The sequence below is a fragment of the Phascolarctos cinereus genome, unplaced genomic scaffold (assembly GCF_003287225.1).
Source record: "Phascolarctos cinereus isolate Bilbo 61053 unplaced genomic scaffold, phaCin_HiC Scaffold_1;HRSCAF=81, whole genome shotgun sequence".
Lineage (NCBI taxonomy): Eukaryota > Metazoa > Chordata > Mammalia > Diprotodontia > Phascolarctidae > Phascolarctos > Phascolarctos cinereus.
Genome location: NW_027555514.1, coordinates 59,284,521 through 59,309,318, shown reverse-complemented (window position 1 = coordinate 59,309,318; position 24,798 = coordinate 59,284,521). Strand labels below are relative to the sequence as shown.

Here is a 24,798-nt window from a genome sequence, read left to right as displayed (position 1 = left end):
AAAAAAAACCACAATGGAGTCAATTAATCAACACATATTTATTAAGTGCCTACTGTGTGCTAGGCACTGAAGATACAAATACAAGGAATGAAATAATGCCTACTCACAAGGAGTTTACATTCTAATAAAGGAAGAAAAAAGGACATAAGTAAGTATATAAAGAATAAATAACAGGACTGAAATCACAGCCTCTGATTGTTTTTTATAATAATGATTTCTCTTTGAAATACAGGAGGACACGAAAGTATGTGAACTGGCATAGAAGCCCAGTTAGTCTCTTAATCACAGCCTAATGAGAAATAACAATAATAGAAAGAACTAAACTCTGTGCAATACACTTTATAAACAAAGGTGCTACAAAAATATTAGCTGCTATTATTTTTTTAGTTACCTGATTTAGTCAATGAACTGTGGCCTACCAATCTTTGAGGTCAAAAGTAGGCAACACCTAAGACTATTACTTATTGGTAGTATATAACTATTCTCCATCATCTGCCCAATTCTTTACCTTAATGCTTTCTTTATATTCACAATCCTTTTCCTTTTCTCCTGCTTCATGTTTTTCACTTTACTATTTATATCAACTAGATGAGAGTAGCACTCGAAGATGCTGCTTAAAATCTACTGGTAGCTAAACAGATTATTGGTCCTAGCTAAAGACAAGTCAATACAGCAATGATGATGATAACAATCACCACCACCACCAACTTTAAGGTTTACAAAGTACAAATATTATTTCAATTTTACAACAACATTGGGAAGTAGGCGCTCCTGTTAATACCATTTCAGATGAAGAAACTAAGGCAGACAGAGATTAAGTGACTGGTTAAAAGTCACAAAATTCAGCTTAAGAGTCATAGTGTCTCGGACCCAATTTTCAAGTGTTCCTGACTCCAGGTCCAGCATTCACTCTCCTTCACTATGCCGTATAGCTATCTGAGATAAATAAAGATAAGGGAATAGAGAAGGATGCTTGATTGAATCAAAATGGAAAATTCTCTCTGACAAAGGGAGACAGAAACTGACCTTGACTTAGTAAATACGTCCTAGAGACTGCTTGTGGCATATATGTTAAATGACTTCCTTATAGTTAGATAGCTAATAACACTTGAGCAGGAACTGAATCCAGGTCTTCCTATTTCCAAGGCCAGCACTTTATCTACTATGCTACACTGCCTACTATGGATGTTAGTTCAAAACAAAAAGAATTCACTAAAAAGGGGCAGCTAGGTGGTACAGTGGATAGAGCATTGGCCCTGGAGTCAGGAGGACCTGAGCTCAAATCCAACCTCAGACACATGATACTCACTAACTATGTGACCCTAGGCAAGTCACTTAACCCCACTGCCTCACCAAAAAAAAATAAAATAAATTCACTAATAGATACTAAAATTATCATTTTGGGAAAGCATATTCCATTATTCTGTCAAGTGCTGTTTAAATATTTTTAAAAGAACATACATGACGTACTTTATATCCTTCTGTAACAATCACATTAAATAGAAAAATATATTCTCAAGTGTATAAAGTTTCTGAAATACTATCTATCTAGATAAGAACAATTTCATGATTCAAAGAAAAAACATATTATAAGACAGTTTTCTAGGGTAGTCCTAACTCTGATTTTCTAAGGAGAAAAAAGTATGAAACTAGATGAAAGCTACAGCAGGCATATTTTCCATAAGAAATATAAGGTCAGTCATATTTTCAACAAAATCATGCTACCAAATCTATACATAGCTAAAAGCCTATTACTTCTGCTTCGAGCTCATTTTATGTTTTCCCCCGGTTTTTAGATACTACTCAAGGTTATTATTACCTCTACAAGAAGCTCCAGTGTGCTTTCCAGGTTGCTGCTTTCTTAATTCTGATTTCAAGTCCTGTTGTAAATTCTCTTGTTGGATGACAGGCCCTGTCCTAGCTGACAAATTATTTTGTCTTTCATTGTACTGTACACGTACTACTTCAACAATTCAAAAGTTCTTTGAGGATGTTCTGTCATAGATAAAGACTGCAATCCTGCCATACCCCACCTCCCAATCACTTCCAGAGGCTATCTTTCTATTGATAAAGTCTCCCCAGGCTAAGCAAAGCCAATTGTTGGACAACACACAAGACTGCTTATCATGAACAGTCAAAATCTTCCCAGGTTGGAATGGTCTGCCATTTTGAGACATGTGAATAAGACTTTGCTGGATAATTGTCAGTATCCCCTGCTTAACCCAATGGGCATTTTAAACTTTATTTTTTTATTTTAAAATTTATTTTATTATGTATTTAGCAAAAACTAATAACATTTGCAAATACAGAGAATAACAAGGGGATGGTATATGAAACTATGACTTTCCATTTCACACCACTTGCTTTAAAAAAAGAAAGCATATAACAAAGTCCACAAGTTATTTTTGAAACGGTCTTGCTTGACAGGACTTATTATTTGACTTTGTTTTGTTCTCTTCTGTACCTTTTTTAAAAATGTACCAATGACCATTTTAGGGAGCATACTGTTGCTTTTACTCCCCCTTCTCCTCAAACCCCACATGGATACTATTCTACCTGCTACTGTAAATCCAGAAATTCTTTCCAGAAAGTAAAATGAGGCTTAAGTCAATAAACAACAACAATCCAAAAAAAATCACACTAAGAGTACAATTAACCTTTAAAAATTACATAAATGAAAAATAACCAGATACTACAGAATATTACCAAATGTTTTTGATGAAAATATTTTCTTATGAACTAGGAAACCATCAACATTAATATTTCTAGATATAAATGAGGCCAGGAAAAGAGAATTATGTATAAAATTATGACTCTATTAAACATGACTTTTTAAATGTGCATGAACATCACATGCACATATACACATGTATATACACATATATGTAAATTTAACATGATGACACTGACGTTGCCTGTCTGTGAACTGTTGTGTTTTTTTTTTTAACTATTTCATTGACTTCTTAAAATGTTTTTTTTTTTCAGAGCAGGTAGGTGGCACAGTAGATAGAGCACCGGCCCTGAAGTCAGAAGGACCTGGGTTCAAGTCCGGCCTCTGACCAAACACTTGACATTTACTAGCTGTGGACCCTGGGCAAGTCACTTAAACCCCAACTGCCCAGAAAAAGGGGGGAGGGGAATTTTTTTTCCAAGAATACTATCATTGCCTCACTCCTCTCCCCTTATGCCCATAGAAGCATTCCCTTATAATAATTAACGTATGGTCGAACCAAACAATTTGTGTTTTATTGGACCTGTCTGAAAATGTCTTTTTGTGTACCTACATAATCCAGAACTTCTACTCTTTCAAAGTTGTTTTCCTTTACAATGCTGTAGTCATTGTAAAAATAGTTCTCCTACCCTTGCATTAGTCCATAAATTTTCCCAGTACTCTCTCAATCCAGCCCTTTCATCATTTTTATGGTAAAATAAGCATTATGTATAGCTTATAGTAAGCATTTAACAAAATGTATGCTGACTCCTGACTAATAAGATGCCATTATTCATATTTCATAATTTATCCAACCAATCTCCAACCGGTAAGCACCCACTTTATTTCCAATTCTTTGCTACACCAAAAGTGCTGCTATAAATATTTTTGTACATAAAGGTGATTTTTCTCTTTGCTCTCATTGGGGTACATGGATAGTGCTGATATTGCTGGGCTAAAGGGTATGGTACAGTTCAGTGATCTTTTATAGTTTCAAACTACTTTATAGCTTGGACCACTGGACCAATAATACATCAGTGTGCTTATCCTCCTACATCACTTCCAACATTTTCCTGTCATTTGTGACAATATGATGGGTATGATGTGGTTTTAATTTGTATTTCATTAGTATCTGGAGTATTTTATATGGTTGTTGATATGTTAGATTTCTTCCTTTGAGAACGGCCTGTTCATATCCTTTGATTGAAAAATGGCTACATAATTCCCCATATCTTTTAGAAATCAGAACTTTATCACAGAAATTTTCTACAAATATTAGTTTTGTCCATGTAAAACTTTTTAATCTTAAGGAATCAAAATTGTCCATTTTATCTCCTGTGATCCTCCCTATCCCTTGCCTCCTCAAGATCCAATTATAAAAAAAAGAGCTCCTTCCATTCTCCTCTAATTTATATGACCTTTTAATCTAGGAAATGTATCCAACTTGTAGCTTACCAGATTTTGATGTAAATACATCTCCAAAAATGCTTTCGTATTTTCTAAGCAGTTTTTATAGAATTCCGAATACTTCCTTGGGTTGAATTAAATAATATGCTACTCTGTTTAACTGATCCTGGCTCTTTTGTCCCTAATCTATTCCACCAAAAACTTTTCTATTTTTAACGAAACAGCAAAGAGTTTTGATTATTAGCCAGTCAACAAGCACTTACTATTTGCCAAACACCACACTAAGCTCTGGGAATACCAGTACATTGTCCTCAAGGAGCTACTGCTCTAATGGGGTAGATAAAATTTAATCAATTACATACATACAAAATATAAAGTTTGGTAATATAGTTTCAGATCTGGTTCTAGTACTTCTAGGATGCCTTCCTTTTCATTTTTTTTCCCTTTGATTTTTCAGATGCTTAACCTTGGTTCCCCCAAATGAATTTTGTTATAATTTGGTCTGTTAGATTTGATTGGTATGGAATTGAATGTATAAATTAAAGTACTATTATCATTTTTATTATATTGGCAGAAACCAATCATTAGCAAGTAATTACTCCAATTACTGGTATTCCTTTATTTCTACAGATTGTCCTGTAGTTTTTTACATATCATTCCTATGGCTATATTTATAAGTGGACTCCCAGATAGTTTATAAATCGTCATAATGTTTTTTACACATATGCATGTATATGTATAGTTATAATTTTGATCAGAAAGTCACCTTTTGTTTCTGCTGGTAAGAAATATGAAATACTGATGACATATATGGATTAACTCCATGTTTGGCTACTTTACTAACATTATTCACTATTAGAGGCAAGTAACTTAACCTTTCAGAGCCTCAGACAACTCTTTAAGACCATGGAGTGCAGAGAAGGGGCCAACCAGCATTAGTGGAGGGAGTTTCTAAGGGTCTGGTCCCCATCCCCATTATTTCTATTGATTTTAATTGAATTTCTAGAGTTAAGTGAATAACCATATCACCTGCAAAAAAGTGAAGATTCTTACTTCTTATGATTATTTCAATTTCTTTTTCTTTTCTTACTGCTATAAGTGGTTTATCTAGAACTCTATTAAATATTAGTGATGACAATGCACATCACTTTATTTAATCTTTTTGGAAAGGGCTCTAATGTTTCTCTATCACAGATGATTAATTTTAGATATTGTTTACCATATTTTTAAAAAGATCTATTTATTCCTAAAATTTTGGGGGATCTCATCAACTCCCATAGTTTCAATTATGTCTATAGAGATGATTCCCAGATCTAAACGTGCTGCCTTAACTTGTCTCCTAAATTTCTGTCTCACATCACCAATCACCTTTCGAACATTCATAGGCATCTCAAATTCAATGTGTACAAAAAAGAACCCTTATTTTTCCTCCAAATCCTCCCTTCTTCCGAATTTTCCTCTTTTTGTCAAGGGTACCATCAAGCCCTCAGTCAAACAACTTAAGCACATTCCTCAATTCTTCACTCACACTCAGTGAGTACCCAATGTACCCAGTCTTGGTTTTCCCCCACCTCCAAATGTATCGCCTTCTTTCCACTCCCACAGCTGCTCCCTGTGTATAGGCCCTCACACCTCACCCCCGCACTATGGGAACAGTCCTCTGGCTAGTCTCGCAGCCTCAAGTCTACCCCCTTGCCAAATCACCCTCCACCGAGCTGCCAACATGACTTTCCTGCAGTGCAGGTTCAACCATGTCATACCCACACACAACAAACTCCAGAAGTTACCTGTTACCACTAAAATAAAATGCTGCTGGCATTTAAAGTCATTCACAGTCTAGTCTCTTTCAATCTTTCTAGGTTTTTTATACATGTCTCCATGTACTCTGCGACCCAGATATTCAGGCCTAAGCTACTGTTTCTCACACAGAACAATTCACTCTCTGACTCTATATGTTTCCAATGGCTGTATCTCATGTGCAGAACGTTCTACCTTTTGGCTTCTCTCAAGACTCAGGATAAATAAGAATTTCTGCAGGATGACCCTTGGGCCCCTTCCACTCTGACTGTTAACACCTTTTCTCTGAGATTATCTTCCATTTATAGTGTATATATCATATCTCCTATGTAAATAAATAGAGAAAGCATTATTTAGTGCTTACTTGGTGAATGATACAGCTGTGGGACAGGGATACAAACAATTACAGTTCCTGCCTTCAAGGAGCTTAGTTATCTAAATGCCTTTTGTTTCACTCACTAGAAGAATCCTTAAAATTATAAGATTCTTAAAAATACAGATCACGTTTTCACCTTGATTTATATCCCCAGGCTTTAGCAGGATGAAGTAAGGGTATAATAAAAACTAGGTGATTATTTGATTGACATAAAAAGTTAAAGGGTATATACTGCCAAAACTTTTTTCTTCATCTTTATAAAATCCTGTGATTTTTATTGTTTTGTTATTAATATGGTCTATTGTGTTTATAATTGAACCAACCCTGTACTCACTATAAATTCAACTCAGTTATAGTATAATTTTTTTTCTGCATGCATTTGTAGCCTCATTACTAGTTTTGCATTCAACATTTATTAGGGATACTGGTCCATGGTTTTTTTCTGTGTTGTCTCTCCCTGGCTTATGTATCAAGAGTATATTTGTTATGCAGTTTGCAATTCCCTATTTTCATGGAAAAAGAAAAAACTATTTAACACAAAAATTAATTGTTCTTCGAATGCTTAACAGAATTCACTGGTAAATTCCTTTTGCCTTGAGGATTTTTTTTTCCTTTGAAAGTGTATTTACGATCTGTTAAACTTCTTTTTATAAGACTGGGTTATTTACATTTTATTTTGTTAACCTGAATATTTTGTGTTTTTGAAAACAATCCATTTATTAAGTTTTGTTGGCATATAACTGAACAAAAATCTTTATTAATTTCCTTTCTTTTCTCTTCATTTGTTGCAAATTCTCCTTTTTTTAACTTTTGATTTTGACAATTTGGTATTCTTCTCTTTTTTTAAACCAGATTACAAATGGTTTATCTATATTATTAGGTTCCACCAACAAGTATAAATGCAGAACGCTCCTAGTTCTATTTTACTATTTGATGGATTTTATTGATTTCAATTCTGTTTATTTCTAAATTTCCTGAATTTCTATTTTTGGTGCTTGGTTGCTCTTTTTGTGATCTGTTGCTTTTCTAGGGTTTTTTTAAGTTGCATGTCTAATTCACTGATATCTTTTTCCTCTCTTCTTGACTTAAGGAAAGTATCTAGGGATAGATATTTTTTTTCTCCTAAGGACTGCTTTGGTTGGATCCCAAGATTTTTATTCTCTCACTGTTGTCATTTTCTTTGTAGAAACTATTATATCTCTGATTTATTCACTGACTGACCAATCTTTATAATAAAATTATTTAATCAATACCTAAGTATATGAATCCTTTCTTCAATATCCATTTGATTTTAATTTTTGTTATTATGGTTAAAAACAATGCTTAATATTTCCAACTGTCTGCATGTATTTCATGTACTTATAAGGTTTATATGAGTCCAAACAGATGCTTAAATGTTGTACAGGCAGTTGAGTGATATACACACTTCTTTTTGTTCAAATTCATTAAGTTATAGATATCTAGGATACCTAACTTTCCTAAAATTTTATTCAGCTCCTTAACTTCCTTCATAAAACTTGCTATTTAGATCTTAAAGGGAACACACCACAACACACAACTATTGTAATTTTGCTATCAATTTCTCTCTGTAATCCATTTAATTTTTTTCCTTTAAATATTTAGATACTATACTGTTTGATACATATATCTTGGTATTGATATGATTTCATTATCTATGGTATGTTTAAGTTTAATGCAGATTTCCCTGTATATCTCTTTTAGAATGTTTCTTTTTGTTCTAAACTTAACTCCAAATAAAACTGAAATAAACAGAAGAGAAAATGAAGAATGTATTTCACATTGCAAATCTCTACTACATAGAGCTTGCTTATAAACGTAATAAATTCAAAATGTAACTTTCAAAGTTGTCTAGCTTCACTGACTCCCTCTGGTCTTCTTTTTGTTCTTTCCTGTTCATTTTTTTAAAAAAAGTTTCACAGACCCTGGCTGAGGAGGGTTGGATGGGTAGGGTTATCTTATTCTCACTAGTCTTTCTTCCCATTAACCTCTTTCCATTAAAATGGAAGAAAAAAATAAACAAATATAACACTTACATTAAAGACCCATATTCAAAGCAAAACAAATCACCATACCGAGATATCAAAACTTTTATGTCTTATTCTACATCTTGAACCCAACCATATCTCTGACATATAAAGAATTTAGCACACTTTATTACTAGTCCCTGGAATTCTGACTGGTTGCTACACTGATCTGAGTTCTTTACCAAAGTTTATATTTTATAAGTATAGCTCTGCTCGATTCATTCTCCATCAGTTCACAGAAGTCCTCCCAAGTTTCACTGAAATAATCCATTTCAAACCTGGAAAGACTTACATGAACTGATGTTAAGTTAAGTGAGGAAAACCGGGTGTACATTGTACACAGTAACAGCAACACTGTGCAATGATCAACTATGACAGACGTAGCTCTTCTCAGCAATGTTACGATCCAAGACAATTCCGAAAGATTCATGATGGAAAACGCTATTCACATCCAGAGAACTGTGGAGTCTGAACGCAGATCAAAGCATACTATTTTCATATTTTGGGGGGATTTTTTGGGTGGTTTTTCCTTTCGGCTGTTTCTTCTTTCACAACATGACCAATGTGGAAATATGCTGAACATGACTGCACACCTATAAACTATATATAAGATTGCTTACCATCTTAGGAGGGGGAGGGGAAAGAAGGAAATTTGGAACTCAAAATCTTATTTAAAAAATGAATGTTGAAAACTATCTTTACACGTAATTGGAAAAAAAATACTATTAAAAAAGAAATAATCCATTTTATAATTTATGATACAATAATATTTCTTTATACTCATATACTATGATTTGTTCAGCCATATCCCATCTGATGGATATCCCCCTCCCCTCTTTATCATATCCTTTACTATAAAAAAGAGCTGCTATAAATATTTTTGCACAGTTTCTTTTCCTTTTTCTTTGATCTCTTTGAGGTATGTCTAGAAGTAGTATAACTGAGCTAAAAAATATGGAGAAGTTTGAGATTTTATGGATGTAGTTTCAAATCGTTGTCAAGAATGGGTGGAACTAATTCACAGCTCCACAAAAAGTACATTAAATTTGCCTTTTCTCTTCAGAATCTCCAATAATTATAATTTTCTGTCTTCTTTGCTAATCTGACTAGAATTAAGTAGAGCATTATCTTTGTTTTAATTTGCATTATTCTGATTGTTAATAATTTGGAGCATGCTTGCTTGTTCTTTCTCTGAAAATTCCCTGCTCATATCTTTGACCATTTACCTACTAGAAAAACAGCCATCATTCTTTTATTTCAGTTTTCTATATAAATCTCAGGTGTCCCTTTTTTCATTTTAATTAACAGCCTTGTTGTTGGAAAAATCTTTTAGATGTTTTCATTTTTGTATTAAACTCAGAACACCAAAGAAATGAGCATTTCTATACCCCTAGCAGAACATAAAAAGAGTATTCTATAAGAACCATAAATATCCATTTTTTTGTTGCTCCATTTTATTTTTCAGAGAATCAGCTACTTGGTAAGTCCACTTTCTCTTTTATATTATTTACTGTCCTGATTTTTTCCTCACGAGCTCAGATTTCATTTTTTTTAAACTCTTGCTTTACATCTTCCAGATGTTCTTGTAGTTCTTACTGTCAAGCCATTTTTTCTTCCTCTGAGGCTCTTTTGGTAAAGTTACTCTCTTCTAGGTTTATCTCTTTGGCAACACTTAGCTAACAACATTATTTCTTCACTGTGTTTGGCAGTCTTTTTTGTTTGCTCATAATTCCAGCCTCCATTCTTAGTTTGGAACTCTGTGCTTAGGACAGGTTCTACCTCTTCACACATTGTTAGATGAGGCTGTCAAGCTCTGTTTACTTCTATCCCCACATTTCTACCTCTTCAAAATGAGTTTCTACCTCCACTGGCATGTCTGTGCTCAAAGCACTGGCAGGCTTCAGGCTATCCTGTTCCTGGTTAGAATGGTGGCAGATTTTAGCCTGCAGCTTGTGCTCTCCTTTCAGCCATCTTTGACTATCCTCAACCGGATAGGAATCCACTATTGTTTCTCTTAAAATTTCTTGATCTTTATTTGATCTAGTGTCCTTTTCGGAACACTGCTGGAGTATATGAGAAAACTGTTCTTTTACGACCGTCATCCTCCCCAAAATGATTTTTCATTAATTCATTTAGCTTCTGTATCCCTAGCAATATACATGCTTTATAAATACTTTATGATTGATAAGAAATAGCCCAAGATGTTAACTATGACACTAGCAAACAGGCCTTAATGTGGTTATAGGTGTCAAGTAAATAGACATTAATTATAATGCCCAGGAATGGGTCTGTTAAAATATCTTTGGCTCAATCACTGATATATTGGGAGATAAGTCATTGCCTAAGAAAAAATACTGCAAATGAATTTTAATTTCTTAATAATTCAATAAAATTAGCATATCTGGAGGGTAATGATAAAGGCAAAGCACTTTTCATATTGAAAGTACTCACCAACCAGATGGCTCTTCTTTTGAATGGCTAGCTCCTCTCCAAACCTCCAATTTAAGGAGAAAGCCCAGGTGAAAGATATCTTCATCCCTTTCCAGGCCGCCCTGCTGACTCATCTCCACAGCACTTTTTCTACCAAGTCCTGAACCCAGTATCTTCCCCAACACACTGTCTCTCTTTCTCTGTCTCTCTCTCTTGATGTGTTATGTTCCCCTCATTAGAATGTAAGCTCCTTCCAGCAATGACTGATTTTCTTTATGCTTTGAAATGCTTAGCAGTGACTGGCACTTGCTTGTTGACTGACAGGTAAAAGGGATAGTATTATACAATCACAAGTCACTGACTTAGAACTGGACGAGCAAATCATCTAGTTTGATCAACTAATTTTTCAAATGTGGAAACCTACACCTAGATAAGTTAAGAATTCACCCAAGACCAAGGGGTAAATAGCAGTGGAGGGTTTAAGACTCAGGTCCTCTAAGTTCCCAATCTAGCACTCTCCAGTGTACCATGAATCCTTTGCCATCTATTCAGATCCCCCAAGTAACCAGTTCACCGCCAATTTCTTTAGCCCAAACAGAGAGAAATTGTCAATTTCCTTTTAGTTTCCCTATCAAGTATGTCACCAGTTAAATATTATCTCTTTGCTCTTTCTAGTGTAGTCGATAATAAATAAATTTATTATAAGTATGAAAAAAAGTAATTTGGCGTAGTTGATAGCGACTTTTAGAGCTGGCAAGATACGAATTTAAATTCTGATTCCAGCCAACATACTGGCTATGTGACCTTGGGGAAGTTACTTAATCTGTATGTGCCCCTGGCAACCCCCTAGGACAATGAACTGCTGATCTGCAGTAATTGAAAAAGTTCTACTCATTGGGATTTCCCTGTACCAACAAAATCACAGGTATGATATATATAATCTATATCGAATTGCTTGCCTTCTCAATGAGGTGGCTGGGGAGGGAGGGAGGAAGGTAGAGAATTTGGAACTTGAAGGAGGAAGAGGAAGAAAAAGAAGAGGAGGAGGAGAAGCTTGAATCAAGGTGGAAAAAAAGAAAAAAGAAATCATGGGTATGGAACCTCCTCCGGCCCCCAAAAGAACAAAATTATTTATAATGTGGACAAATATAGCATTTTCATGATTGTGAGCAACAAGGCATGTTTCTGAATTAATTATTAATGAATGACTAAAGCATTTGTCACAAGCAAAGCCCTGTACTAAATGAGCAAAGCCCTGTACTAAATGACAGGGATACAAACAAAACAAAACAAAAACCAGGCCCTGTTCTCAGGAGTTCACATTCTAGTGGGAGAAATAACACACACAAAATGCTTCAGCTGTAAGTCAGATGGGAAGGTTCTAGGGTCCTTAAGGTAGAACAATGAAGCACATAGGAATGCTTCTTCTTTAATGCCATCTCCACTGATAAAATCACATCAGTTTCTCATGTCGAAAACACTTCACTGTGCCAAAGACTTTGGTCTTGGTGAGCCTTCAAGAGTAAGTAGTTCTAGTCCCTACAGGAGCAATTGCCAATTACGATGACAGCCGAGGACAACAGGCTGGAAGCACTGCCATTCTCCAGGTTCTTGGGCTCAGGGTCCTGGGCTGTCTTTATCAGGGTGGTAGGGTCAGTGCCAGGTAGCCCTGCAACTGCACAGCTCACACCGTCTCCTGTCTTTACCCCAGGATGCCTCACTATTTCAGCTAGGCTGGTCTGTCTGCCCTGTGAGCAGCAACAGGTTAGCAGCAGGGTAAAAGAACTGGCTCCTTCTCCACAGGAGCTGCCTCCCCATATAGGACAGCTGAACTAGACGCGAGATGAGTGCCGTGGAAGATCCCGCCACTCGAAGAGCTCCTGTGCTCATCTACCTACCGGTGACAGCCGGTCAGCAGTTACTGCTCGTGGCTGTAAGAAAGGCGGGTCCCCTCCACAGCTTCTCTCCTCAATGATAACTGGGAGGGCTGGGCTGGAAGCAGGTCTGGTGGTCTGAGGGACACTGCTATTCCAAGAATCCTGGGTTCAGGATCCAAGACTTTCTCCGTCTGGGAAATGTGGTTAAGGGAGTGGTGGCAGCCTGACGTGGCCAGCACACGGTGCTTTCTACCTCTCCTCCGGGGTGCCTTGATGTTATTTTATACATATGATATGTAAAATAGTATTATATACACATAAGCTTTTAACAAATTCCTTTCTAGAACTAAAATGCTTTGTTTTATGATTTTAGTAATGTTTCAATCAGACGTTCAAAAGGAACCTCATTGAAAAATGTGCTTTAGGACTGTTTTCTCCTATATATACATATACCCCTTTAAAATACTGAGCCTAATACATTACCATTTATAAATACACACAACATACATGTGTGTCAGGACCTGAAACCACAGTGGATCATTTAGGACGCTGCCCCACTAAGAAATACCTAGGATGGAGAGGGGAAGAAAGAACAGTGGAGCACTACATTTTCACACATTTGTGGCACAAACTTGGAAACAGCCCCTGACAAAGAAACACTGAATAAGAAATGTCTACCAGCTAGGAGCTTTGGTTGGGCCTATAAAATGTAGTATGATGCAATTTGACAAACTGACAAACTACCCTAACTACATATGGACATTTTAGTAAGAATTTATGATAAATGTTAAATTTAAAGGTACCAGATATAATTTCTGTGATGATTCAGGACTATATGAAATGCACTAAACAGTATTTAATACTTACATGCCTTACAAAGTTATAAACCTAATTCACAAATCAAGTGACTTTTTAAATAATCAAACTTGTAACTGCTGATTCCCAAAATTCCATACCAGGTATACACATATTAAAATTATTAAGACAATTTTAGGTTATGAAAATAATTTCAAAGGAATATAAATTTTAAATTCTTGGTTTTTAGGTATCTCAAAGATTATAAAAGAGAGAAAAATTTCAAAGCTATACATTTTCAGCATAGGTATCCTACCAAAATTCAGCTTGCATTGTATCTCACACACATTTCATAGATTAATTATACTTCCAAAAGACACAATACTGGATACTGATATTTTTTGAAGATAAATGATAGTCACTGGAATTGTTAAAGCATCATGCTTGTATGCTGGTAAAATTATTTAAATAAAAATCTGACCAAAAAACAACCTGCATTTAAAAAGTTCCTATAAAATTAACTATAATTTCAATTTTATAAAACACACACATTAATATTCTCAGATGGCTCTCCCTCCCTCTGTTTTTGCCATATTTTCCCTACCAATTAAGGTATTTTACAAATAATAAAAACAGTCACATAAATCCTAGTGTGATCAAAATTCAGTCTTTTTTTTTTTATAGTAATATCCTAAAGACAAAGATTTAGGATACATTAAAGACCCTTTCATTCCCTTCATTACCCAAAAATCTATAACCCAATTACAATTCTCCAAATTAGAAAAAAAATGCTAACTAGCAAATTTTTATACAGGTCACACACATTTTTCAAAGTTTAAACACAAGTGAAAAGCGATAATCACAGTACAAATAATCAAGGCCTGTGGAAATTTTTAAATAGTTTAAAAGCAAATTTGGAAAAATTCATGTGATTCTCTATATAAAGCACTAACACTGTTAACAAATTTAAAACATAAAATGATAGCATTACATCAAAGCAAATAACAAATGACTTTCATAACTTAAATTAATTCATTTACCACTCAGTCAAAATTGTCCTAACAAAATAAAAAATAGTATTTGAACACTAACGTTCAGATATGTAAGAATTACAGATCTAAACTTTGAGGAAAGTATCTCAAAAGTAAAGGCATTTAAAAACTCACACCAATTCTCAGGAAACTGCATGATCTTTATTTTTATTACAAAACATTCACAGAAATAACTATACTTCAACCTGAAATCCAGAAAGTTAACAGATCTTAAGCAGGGAACTTCTGAATAAATCTCAATTAAAAGTTTGAAAGTATTATGTCATATATAGGATTGTGGTGGGAAGGAAAAGATTTGACCTAGTAAAATGGTGGTGCTATATGAACTGGGTGAAATTTAAGATTAGTATGAACACCAAAATTCTTAACAGTATTGTTATAAACACCTTGTGAGCTCTCTAATTGATTCTCAAGAAACTAAAATTAGAGTGCTAGTTTACAATGAAAATACAATAAAAAGTAGTGTTTTAAGTAGGTATTTATGCATATATGCATTTTATAGACAGGGGCACACACACACACACACACACACACACACACACACACACACACTCACCCACTCACTCTCATACACATACATACACACAAAAAACTGAAATATGTTTTGGAAAATAAAAACTGACAAATCCCTACCTGAACCAACAGGAGAAGAGCCAACACTAAGACTTTGTAAACTTCCATTCCTGAGCAATGTAGGAGATTTCTGAAGACTAGAGCTTGTTATACTTCCTGCAGCAGATGCTACAGATGATGTTGGAGAAGCAGACGAAACAGAAAGATGGGAAACATTCTCTTGATTTTTGTTTCCTTTGGGTCGACCAGGCCCATGCTTATTTTGTTTACTTCCTTTTCTCTTCTTTTCTTTTACAGTTTCCTCTTCAATGCCAGAACACTGAACTCGTTTGTATCCTGCAGTAGTAAGACTGGCATTGCCCAAGTCTCCAGGTGAATTTTCAAAGTTTTTAGGCTGAGAAACAACTGCTGACGTGGAAGGGAGACCAATTAAGGAACTAAAACTATTCACCCCCCCTTCCTGGCTTCCAGATTCTCCTTTATGTACATCTTTGGTTGATGATGACTGTTGGGAGTGAGTATAACTGTCATTGCGTAGGTCTGATTCCGTAAAGCTCAAGAAATCCTGAGGAGACTGGACTGAACTTCCAGAAGATGATTTTACACTGCCTGGAGTTCCCGAAAAACTTCCTGTAGTAAAAAGACAGGGTGGGACAGGGGGAAAAAATTGGATACAAAAAATCCCATCAGCGAACCAGCTTAAATAATTCATTTGCAAAAAAAAGAAAAAGAAAAGAAAAAAGAAAAAAAAGTAGGAATAAAAATTTAACATAAAACTAAGGACTATTATTTTATACCAAATAAATTTTGGATTTCCCAACATATACCATTTAAAAATTGTCACAGTTGAAAGGAAAACCACATAGTGGCAAATACACATTTTTTATCTTAAAAGGCAAAGGACTATAAGGACACTATTTTATGTGTGATTTAAAATTCTACCAAAGAACCTACCTTTTGGGAGGACCCTCATCTCTCAACTTTTTCCCCAAGCAGATATTCAGAATGTGGCTAAGACTATAAACAACAGTAGGGTCTCCTTTGGACAACCCAAAGCTACAGGGGGACCTAACAAGACTTTAACATACATGGGAGGAAGAAAGGGAAAGGAAACTACATACTCATTCAAATATTAACAATACCAAGAAGGTTGTGAGTACTGCTCATACACTTTATGAACCAAAGTCCTTCTTTCTGGGTGTGAGTATTTCATCAAATGATAAGATGAAGAGCTGATAATATACCTATGTTTGACCAAATATGTCAAGTATTAGTTTTGCCATTTTTTATTCCAATCATTCTACCAAAGGTTACAAATGCTGGCATGTTTATGAGTAGACAGGACCTAAACTTCGTAGATGTCTTCCAACCCATTGCTAAAGCAGCTAAAAATGAAACCAAGTCAACTTATTTTCTAATCTTGGTACCTTTTTTACTCCCTTCCCTTCCTCTCAAATGGATCAAAGGGAAGGCAAGAGGGTAGGAGGCGGAAAGTGTTTAAAACATCTCTTCTGAGAAACTCACATCATCCTCAACTAAGTTACGTAAGACCACTACGGGAGCACACATTTTTACTCACTAAGTGCTCTTATTTCATACTGAAAACTTAATACAGTTAGATCCAAAAACATTTTTTTCACTATCATCTCCACTGAAAAATGTATGGCAAAATATACTTTTTATAATGAAGTGAATTAACAAATTTTGACCCATTTTGACCCAGCACATGTTTTGTAAACTTGACCAGTATCATGTTTTAGCGAAAGCAATATAAAGAAGTTCAAATGAAACACACTTTCACACAGTAAAAAGGAACTTTCAAGGGGTTAAGTAATAAATTTAACAGCACGATATGTTTACATGTAAAGAAAAATTATATTGTTGAGATCTGTTTTTATCAAGAAATACATAAAAGTCATCTGAATACAGAGGTTTTCTATAAAGTTCAAAAGTAAGAACTTTTTTTTCATGGGCATATAAAACATTTTACTTTTTAAGTTTACCAAATATTTTGTTGGCATGCCCACTAAGATTAACATTTTTAAATTACTTAAGTAGAAAAGCATACACATTAACAACCTGCTTATACTATATAATTTTCATTATTTCAATGATTTAAGGACAACCAGTTTTGTCACTTAATTAGCAGCTATAAAGAGGTTCTCCATCATCAATCCTGATCTGTCACCATCTGTCTTGCTTTTACAATTTTTTTTTTGTTCTTACATCTGGCATTAAAATTTTACCATAGCATAAACTAAATAGTATTAAATTAAGGAATATTTTACCAGCACATAATAATACCAATACTTTGATAGAATATCTTCCCTAACATACCTCCTCATTCTGATATAAAACAAAAATAAACTTCCTTCATTTTCTGATAACCACAATTAAAGATTTTTTAAATTATATACAATACATAAATTCTCACATAAAAATATGGCATGAATATATCTAGCATTTGCCTATGATACAGGCGTTTTGAAAATTCCTTTAATTTTTATGAAATTTAAGAAGATGGGTTTTCCAAGTAGATTTTTAATTCAAAGACAGAACAATAAAAATGAACTCAGAAATGCAATTATGCTAGTGAAAAACTGGGTCTTAATTGTAAGAGAATATTTGAGTGATTCCTGTTAATATATGAATTAATATGAAATGTGAACAAATGTAATGCAAAAATTGCAAAACAAGTCTATTTTATGAGCTAACAATTTTATTCATCTAAAACATATAGTAAATTCCTGGGGCATTTTCCAGTTTTGCTTTACTTTTTAAATAATTCTTTAAGTAGAAGAAATGAAAAAGGATTTGAAAAATCATTATGTCTGAAATAATCTTTTGTGTATAAAACATGCTAATCTACATTTTTCTAAACAGAGTGACAAACTAAGGAATTTTACATAAATGTTTATGGAACTGAATTGAATTTGAAAGTATGGTTACTTTGATGAAGTAATGTTATAGGAAGACAAAAATTTTACTTACTTATCCCTACAGGGCTAACAGAAAACAGATATTTAATACAAAAAGTATAGATAAAATATTTGGCAATTTTTACTTGTATATTTGTATGTTTATGTGTACTTAACACCCCAATATACATATATAAGAAAAAATTAAACAGAACAAAAAATCTGATAGGATTACTATATTCTATGACAATAAATTCACTTTTAACACATTCATTAGAAATAACATGCTTGAGAAATACTGCTTTTCGATGAAAATGAGTCATCTACTAGAAATTTAAAGGACAAATTTTCTTCTAGATTACATATTAGCTATGAAAATTAGGGGTTTTTTTCCCCCTTTGGTTTCAGTTGGGTTATTCTTTTTTGCAGTTTTGGAAAAGGGAATTTTAATAGGAAAGGGAAATAAAAGTGCCAAATTAACCAACAGAGAGGAAAGACTACTGTATAGCCTAAAAAGAACCTTGTCTTTTGAAAATGACAAGCTTAAAACCTAAAAAATATTTATAGTAACAAAAGAATATAAGCCTAATACAAATAGAAAAATCCAAAAGTTATTGGTTTAAGAAAGCAATTATTTTTAATGAACAGAAAAATTAAAGGCTAGAGCTACATAAATTTGAGCCAAAAGAAACATAATCACCAAATCTTAAGCTATATATTCTCTGCTGTCACCCTAATATCAAGTTTTATATTGAATTCATTTACAATGAAAATCCAGTTCAACTTCAATATACATCAACATATAAAAGGAACCATTAGTCATCTAACATTTAATTCCCCCCACCTCATTTCAAAGCATATTAACCTGGACTAGGCAAATAATCATTTAATTATTTTTATATGTTCCAACTTAACTTCTTTCATTAGCCAAGACTAAAAGAACAATTATCTTTTGTAAAATTTAACTACTTTTGATGAACAAGAAAACAATGTTATAACTATAGCACCATAATTAATACCTTGCTGAAAAGGACTAGCTGCTGACACAGTTGTTCCTGGATTCCTTCCACCACCAGGCTTTCTTCCCCTCTGACCTGAGCTGTGACCTGCTGATTTCTTCCCTTTGCTCTCTGACCCTCTAGTCTCTGACACATCGTTTCCACTTGAAGTGAGTGAGGAGACTTCCTGGAAATTTGCATTTGTAAATCGAGCTGCAGTATCTTCCAAGCGCTTCAATGAGCCTGACATAGAGCTGTTGCTAGTGCTTGTATATGTCTAACATTTGGATTAAAAAAAGGAAGTAAAAGAAAAAAGAAAAAAAATAAAAGGACTAAATTAGACCACCAAAAAAAAAAGCCCCAGACTGCATGTCACCTTATGAAAAATGAATATCGCATATTTAAAAATACACATAAGAAAATAACCTAAGGTTCATTTTCAGTGCTACAAATCAAACCAGTTTACATTATACATCTAAAAAAACTTTAAATTTACTCTAACATTGAATTAAGACTATACATATGGCTATTTTAAATGTAAACTTCTTCACATTAGAATATGAGCTGACAATATGACTAGTACAGCATTAGATTGCAGCAATCAGTGAAAGTGCACATTATAGTAGTAATCTTATTTATTAAATGACAACGAATAAAACTGAAGGCACCATGAAACATCTGAAAACTGCATTCTTTCCCACAAAAAGAAAACACTGCTTTCATTATTATTAAATTATAAAAACAATTTTGGCATTCAGCATAATAACAGGACAACTGCAAAGAACTAGGGAGGACTACTTTAAATCACTATGCCCATGAGAATAGGAAGAAAATCTAGTAAGGACAGAGCAAGAATGTTTTAAAGAACTCAGGGAAGAGGGGAAGAATGTTTTAAAAGATAGAAAGATTTAAATATTCAAAGTGGAAAATGATTTCAACGCTGAAGTGGATAAGGGGAATTATAGAGAAAACTTATTTTGCAGAGCAATATTTCTTAAGAATTACTGCACTTCAAAATACACTTCAAATTGATGGAGATTATTTCTTTTTTGAAGGCTAAATAAACATTTGCTTAAATAAGTTTGTTATACTTTGCATTGACTACACACTGTCTAAATAAAGCCAAATTCGAAAACTACAAACAGCAATTTGTGTACATTAATTGAAATGCCTCCAAATGTTAAGATTTTGTAGATATTTCCTAACATAAAAAAATATACTTCTTCCCCCAATTCTAAGTATTACTTCTAAGGCTAAATATATTTTTAAAAGAAAAAAAATTTTAATCATAATGATAAACCTAGGGTGATATGAGGAATCAAAACTTGCAAAATACAAATTAGAATCTGAAACCTCCACCATACACTCACCACTCAATACAAACTGTCAGATACATTTGAAAAATGAGGAGAGGGCTATGAACTCTGAGGTTTGTACTGAGCAAAATGGTTAAAGAGTTTTTAGTAAAACTGATGTTTAGAAGTAGGGGGAAAGGTGAGGAAGGGACATATTCCAATGAAAATTAATGATTTACTGGGAATATTTTCTTATTTTTCTCTAATCTCACTACCTATTTTCCACTTTTTAAAATGTAAACACAATGAGGTCTACCAAAACAGAGTTGATCACTATTATCCTGAACTATATAATCCACAAGCATGCCCAACAGGCTTCAAAGTGAGCTCAGTAAAAGATAAAATCCCATTTAACAGACCAATAGGATTTAAGTTGGTTAAACTTCATGGCTTACTTTAGAAACACGAACCTTTTCCATGCTGGGCAGGTCAATTTGGAAACCACCCCAGCTCACTTTTCAATCATTTTTCCATTAGCTTGGGCTGGTCCTGAAGTTCTCCATCCCACTCACATCTGACCCTGTATGACCCAGTGCAGGTCAAAAGCCATATAAAAAAAACACATTGGTACTCTTCACTCATGTGTCAAGTGAGGGAAGGAGAGAAAACTCACTGGGAGTACTGTAAACGGAAATATAATATTAGCTTCTACATATACGTATAAATTAGGGTTGGTCAATTTAACTGGAAAGTCTATTGACCTACAGTACAAAACTGCCCATATGCTGAAGACCATAAATTCAGTAAAAATTATTTACAAAATTTACTATGTTAGAAAAGGCAATACAAAGAAAGCCATGAATGACAAAGCCAAGTAAACTTCAATGGCCATAATTTAATCACAATTAGCTTTTTTTTTTCTGATAAAGGGGAAATTTTCAATCCTAGAAAACTTTGAAGTGACAATTGATTCAAGACACCACATCATAGGAGAAAATGCATTTTAGTTAAAATTTTTGTTTCTATTAGCAAAAAAAGAGAAAGTAATGCCAAATTGCTAAACAAAAGTCATTCTAATATAAAACTAATCAATATAAGATATAAAATTCAAATACTCATTCTCAAATAAATCCATGCTTATAATAAAATCTTAATTTGCATTAGTGCCCCACACAATTTTGCTATGTTTATGTCATCCAAACATTTTTCACTATCACCTACTGATATCCGGCATAAGGGAGTAAATTGGGACTACTCTAGAAAACAGGCCCAGTTCAAAGAACCAAAAAAGCATATATGGACACAAAAGTACAACTCCTACCTTTTTAATTATAACCAAGAGTCTTAATCTAGAAGACCCAGTAGTTAACATATCAAAATAGAGTGCAGCTCAACTGTTATAGCGAAATCAAATACTACAGTTACAATGTTTTTCATAAAATTATCCAATGAGTACATATCATGTTAATAACAAACAGCTACCTATCTTCTCTTGAACAATTCTTCATGAATCATGTCTTTAAAAAAATTCCGTCTATTATTTAAAATTGATATTAATATTACCACTCTTTTTAGTGAGTAGTCAACAATTACTAAAATAAGATTCATTTTCTCTCTTAGAAGATTAAAAAACCTTTGAACTATTAAATATCAAAGGCTAAAGTACAAAATTGCAAATAATTTTTTTAAATTACAAAAAAGAAAAATTTCCAGTAATAACATGACATAATACATATAAACACAAATTACAAACCAGGAGATTTAGCAATTCACTGTTTAAATTCCAAACCACTCATATCAGAAATTTCTGTCAAAAAATAATACTGAGACACAAAACAAAGCAACTTTTGAGAAAGAAAAGTAAAATTAAAAAGGAACAGAGGTATTATGATCTGGAAGAATCATAACAGTAGCTGACATTTACGTAGCACTTTAAGGTTTACGATGTACTTTATACACATTATCTCAGTGCCACGTCATGACAAAATAATTTTTTCTTGCCTCAAAATCTCTGGAACCTGCCAAGAAAGAATGGTTAGTTATAGTGGCCCAATTCCACTATTTAAAAGAAAAATTAAAAAGTATTCTTACGTAGTACTTAGTACTCCTAAGATTAACTCAATGTTACAAAGCATAATTAGGTGAAGAATTATTATGGCTGTCTTAATAGTTTTAAACTCATACTTAAAATATATAATAACAGTCCACATGTAAGATCTACTTTTCCACTAATGGGCTCAAAATATGAAGAGTTTAGCTTCCTTAATAGCTTTGCAACTCACAAAACAAATGTCAATCAATCAATTAAAAAATGTATTAAGTGTCTGGTATGTGGTAGGTTATCCTGCTAGGCCCTAGGAATGAAAACACAAAAGAGAAATAGTCCCTGCCCTCAGGGCTTCCATTGTGCGGCGCTGGTAGACGCACATACCCATGTAAGGGTATGGGTAGTGAGATGGAAAGGCTTCATGCAGATGGTAAAACTTGAACAGAACTGTGATAGAATGTAAGGATTATAAGACACAGGTGGGAATATGTTTAAGTCATGGAAGATAGTCAATGCAACAGAAATGGAATATCATATATGAGGAACAGTAAGAAGCTCAGTTTGGCTAGACCACAAAGTATGTGGAGGGAAGTAATGCATACCATAAGGCTAGAAAGGTAGCTCAGGGCCAGGTTAATCAAAAGGCTTTAAACGCCAAACAGAGTAGATTACATTTGATTCTAAAGGTAAAAGGTAAATAATTAGAATTTCCTAAGTAGGAAAATAACCTAAGCCTAAGTATTATGAAAATTGGTTTGGCAACTGTGTGGAGGGTGTCTGGGGGGAAAATCTGCAGCAGGGAGACCAATTAGAAGGTTAATTCTCTAGTCTAGGTGGGAGGTAATGAAGACTTGAACTAGGATGGTTGCTATGTGGGTGAAGAGAAGGTGACAGATACAAGAGATGTTATCATGGCAGAAACTACAATATTTGGCAACTGACTAGATAAACGAAGTGAGAATAAGTCAAGAATGACAGTAAGGTTGCAAGCCTAGATAACTGGAAGAATGGTAATGCCTTCTACAAAAATATGAAAGGGTAAGAGAGTAAGTATTTATATAGCGCCTGCTACATGCCAGGCACTATGCTAAGCACTAGATAAATATTGTGTCATTTGAAATAGTTTAAGTTCAGATGAGGTAATAATCATATATAAGTCACTTTCTGGACAAAATGTTCAACTATAAAATAACAGTTTTTCCCAAGAACAAGGGGGAAGGAGTCTAGAAGTCATGAATGGAGAGAGCAAACTCAAGAATGCTATAAAGAAGCTAAGAGAACAGAAACTACATTCTAAATGCAAGATTTATCCCTCTACTAAAGGATTTAAAGTATCAAGAGTTAAAGTTTCCTGGCAGGTATCAGTCATATATTTATAACCTTAATATTTAACATGGAAAGATGGTAGTATATTACTCAGATTCATCTTGGGTTACTACACATGAGGTCATTTTTAGCACTTTTTATTTAATAAGATGGAACAAAGCATATTAACACATTCCAACACAATAGAACAAGCACCATTCTTAACATTCATAGTTAAGAACATAGATAACGTTTCCATCTCCTTCAACATCAATCTCTGTAGCTAACAAAGCAACCAACAGAGTAGAATAAGTGTTTAATTCATTCACTCATTCATTTGTATGTTGGAATAGCAGTGAAATGTCTTCAAAGTAGTGATTAGATTTTTAGATCTTAAAAGAATGCAATTTTTAAAAAAGCAATGAAATTGCATAAAAGTCTCAGAATTCCAAACTAACGTGTGAAAGGAAATAGGCAGACAAAGCTAAAGTTATACACAATCTCGTATCCGTTGAATTAGCAAAGCAACCAACTTGATTACCCACTTACACTCCTATACTGGAAGAAAGGTGCAAATAATTCAACCCATTTATTTTGAATTTCTAAAAGTAAAACATGCTTTTAATAAATGAGCATTTTCACTTATTTTTTTAAATAGGAAAAGAAAAGAAAAAGAAAAATAGAATATTATTATTTCTTTGTATTGCCAGGTGGGAAAAAGACTCAGTATCAAAAAAGTCAAAGATTATTTTAAATTCATTATAATTTTTAAAAAATATAAAAGATGGCTATTTCGTCAATTTTTTTAAAATTTGTAAACTAGAAGAATCTTTCCATGGAATTTTAACCTTGAATAAGCTTTTTAAAATGTATTGAGAATATTAAATTCATTTCAATAACAAAATCACTGTAAAAGAGCCTTGTTTAGCCAAAGGGAAGAGAGATTCCCTATGGATAAAATGGTTCTCCAGATGCTCTTATTTGCAGATGACACTGTGATGAATGTACTGAGAACTCCACAATCACTCAAAGGAGGTAGACACAGCAATCCACACACAAGAAATGAAGAACTTATTTTGACTAAATGATGACATAATTGGATACAGAGTCCACTGAGTTAGGCTGCCACTACACAGCTTGGAGAGGAATTAAATTTGGATGGTGACTAGAGCC

General features: G+C 33.8%; 1 protein-coding gene across 1 annotated transcript in view; it reads right to left on the bottom strand.

Annotated features, from left to right (window-relative positions):
* The window catches only part of MLLT10 (MLLT10 histone lysine methyltransferase DOT1L cofactor), a 220,463-nt gene that overhangs the window by 76,684 nt on the left and 118,981 nt on the right, over window positions 1-24,798 (bottom strand). Inside the window, exons 10-11 of the mRNA XM_078151936.1 lie at window positions 19,000-19,255; window positions 15,123-15,692 (exon numbers count right to left, since the gene is read on the bottom strand). Of these exons, the coding sequence (XP_078008062.1) occupies window positions 15,123-15,692; window positions 19,000-19,255 (826 nt within the window). The remainder of the gene's footprint in view (window positions 1-15,122; window positions 15,693-18,999; window positions 19,256-24,798) is intronic.